The following is a 2,973-nucleotide window of genomic DNA, read 5'->3' on the forward strand; positions in this document are numbered from 1 at the left end:
ATAACAACCGGCTTTATATACTCACCTATCCAATTGCAGCACCTGACTAGGGGTCTATTATACCATTTTGGATATTATGCTTCCCAAAATTTTGGAAACAAAGTTTCTGTTGTTTCTCTGGCAGCCAGCATTCCAGTCACATCGCCGCTTCTTCCTGTAGGTGGCGCTGTGCTGAGTCTGATCCCAGCAGTCCTTGCGGCAGGCGTAGGCCATGAGGCAGACGTACGCCATGACGTAGGCGTACGCCGTGACGTAGAGCGTCCCTTTGTTGCGTGTTAGCTGGGTGCTCACCAGAGGTACCTGTGGGACGGTTGAGTGAGTATGTTCTCGGACATGAAGGGTTGAGGGAGGCAGGAAACCTCGCTAAAGGCCAGGAGTGGCCGAGAACTGAGCTGGTGAGGGGAAACTAGCTTGATACCGGCTCCCTTTATTGGGGTCGGAGCTACCTGAACTGATCACTTTTGACCGGATCACAATAGCCATGGCCGTTGGGTTTGGGGACCCTAACAGCGGATTTCGTCACACGGAAGTGATCCGGTTCATCAATAATGAAATCCTAATGAACGGTGGGGGCCAAGACTTCTATTTGACCTTCCGCTCGCGGTCATGGAGTGAGATAGAGGATGGTCTTCATAACATCTTGGGTGACCAGCAGATGCCGCGCAACCACAAGAGGGCCTGCGCGTGGAGTGCACTGGCCTTGGCAGTAAGAGTGGCCACTGGACAACGAGAGCAGCACATGCGTCGGGTTAGGCGGCTGAAGGAACAGCTAGGGAACCGTGAGGCCCTCTCTTGGGCTCTGGCTTCGGAGCTACAACAGCTGCGTCAGCAGCGAGACCAGGCGACTGCGCAGCTGCACGTTACAAGGTCTGCTCTGCAGCATGCACAGAATGAGTGCAATATGCTCCTTGGGAGGCTGTTCCAGTTTGAGAGGTGTGCACAGATTGCCCCAGTATCACAAGATGTAGAGCCTGGACTACAAGCCCCGCAACTTGGGGCCACAGCATGGCCCATAGAACAACAAAGAGATGTGTGGGCCATGGGAGAATACAACAGGCTGCTTTTCGAGAACCCAGTAGGAGCCCCAACAAGTGCTTTTTACCTGCCAACTTCCTGGGTTCCAACTATGCCATCTCCATTTCCCGTTCTAATGCCTCAGCCCTTTCCGCTTCATGCACCATTCTCCATGAGATTGCAATCCTTGCAGCCTCCAGCACCCTCAGCTTTCACTGAAAGAGAGATGGGAGTCCAATTTCAGATGCCACCTGTGGGGATGTACCCACCTGGACTATCTGCTGGAGGAGGGTTCCAGGAGCAGATGGTGCCTCTGTGGGACCAGAGTTGCTACAACGTGTTGGGAGGCCTTGAGATGCTGCAAGAATCAGCCTCAGGGAACAACAGCCTCAACGTGGAACATCTGCAAATGCCTCAGGGAGTGCTTGTCCCTGGGGAAAGCGGATGCTTCAGACAAGAGGAAGACATGGAGAAGTCCCTGGGAGTAGCACCCCAGCAGGACAGAGGAAACTACACCCAGGAACCACGTCAACTGTGGCCCCAGGGAATGCCTTTCCTCGGAGAAAACTGGCAATACTACCAACAAGAATATCAAGAGAGACCTCAGGAGATGGTTTCCTTGGGAAACAATACAAAATACAACCAGGAAAATGGTCAAAAGGCCCGCATTGCGACACCTCCAGGTTTCAAAAGTATTCGTTGCCAGGGAGACAGCATAGAGAGAGTTCAGGATGATATGACATATCTAGGCATCAGCAGAAGTCAAAGTAGGGGAAAAGTTACAGAATACATTCAGTCTGTGATATTACCAGGGATCACAAGAAGCCATAGCCAGGAAAATGTAGGAAAAGCTCAGGATGCAATATCCTTAGAGTTCAACAGAAATCATAGAGATGAAGAGAGAATGCAGTGCTTGATTCTCCCAGACATGAAAAATCAGGACGTGGAAACAAGTGCAGATATAGCCAAAGACATCACTTTGTGGAAGAGCTGGAGTCAAGCTGTTAAAGAAAGCCCTAAGAAGCAGCAGCCTCAGCTGCAGAATACCAAGCAAGCACAAGAGAAAAAGGCCCAGGAATTGCAACAGAAGTCTGATTTGTGCTATACTCCAGAGAACTGGGTCTGCACATGGTGTAAAAGGATGAATTTTCCGTGGCGCATCGCCTGCTATAAATGCAAGAAGATCCATGTCCAAATTGAGAGTGATGATACTTACCCAGGGCAAATGCAGTAACTTCAGGAAGGTAAGTGAGAATGGAAGCCCTTCAGAAAGAAGCTTTCTAAGACCTCCTTCTAAAAAATAAGTTTCCTGCACAGAACATTTGAAACAAATCATTGAAAAAATTAATTGATTATTCCCTTACCCAGATTAACCAGTTTTATCACTATGGGCAGACATACAAGTCTGAACTTATTTATATTCTGATTTTATTTATTTATTTTACCTGTTTACCTGAACAAAGAGGGACTAGGAATGTTGCACTTTTTAAACTGGGAATTTCTCCTAATATTTTGCAGGTGGTGGATTCTCGATGGCTGTTACTGACTGGCGGATACCTCGGAAAAGCTGAAGTCAAGAAGCTTTTCCCTCCCTTCTCCCTTTTGTGAATCATCCCTTCTCCTTTTTCTGAAACATTTTTTCTCCTTTTTCTAAAACATCACATGTGTTTGATTGGTAGCAGCCTTATAATTTTATAATTGTAAGCTATGTGTAACTTTATGAACACCACTTTTCCTAATAATGCTATGATTTCTATGGAAGCTACTACAGTGTTCGTGTTTGCTTGTTTGGGGTTTTAAATTTTAAAGGTGGATTATAGTTTTTGTGTCTAATTCCAGTCAAATCTGCTTGTTTCTGTTGAAGCTAAGCCTGTACCACTGGAAACTCGCCAGAGCTGAAAGACATACTTTGATTCTGATAGACCCAGACTTCAGCGAGCCCCCTTCCCCTTCCCTTCT

At 47.5% G+C, this 2,973-nt stretch overlaps 1 protein-coding gene across 1 annotated transcript; it reads left to right on the forward strand.

Annotated features, from left to right (window-relative positions):
• The first annotated feature begins 258 nt into the window (after nt 1-258).
• Tex13d (TEX13 family member D) lies at nt 259-2,770 on the forward strand. The gene is made up of 2 exons (XM_063246375.1): nt 259-2,258; nt 2,533-2,770. The coding sequence occupies exon 1, from the start codon at nt 482-484 to the stop codon at nt 2,246-2,248; it is 1,767 nt and encodes a 588-aa protein (XP_063102445.1). The 5' UTR covers nt 259-481; the 3' UTR covers nt 2,249-2,258; nt 2,533-2,770.
• Nucleotides 2,771-2,973: the final 203 nt, after the last annotated feature.

Source organism: Cavia porcellus, unplaced genomic scaffold, assembly GCF_034190915.1.
Source record: "Cavia porcellus strain 051 isolate PalLab524CR breed Dunkin Hartley unplaced genomic scaffold, mCavPor4.1 scaffold_3, whole genome shotgun sequence".
In the NCBI taxonomy this organism is placed as follows: domain Eukaryota; kingdom Metazoa; phylum Chordata; class Mammalia; order Rodentia; family Caviidae; genus Cavia; species Cavia porcellus.

Excerpts from the sequence above, each read along its gene's own strand:
- Tex13d (XM_063246375.1), top strand. The coding sequence starts at position 482 with ATGGCCGTTGGGTTTGGGGACCCTAACAGCGGATTTCGTCACACGGAA.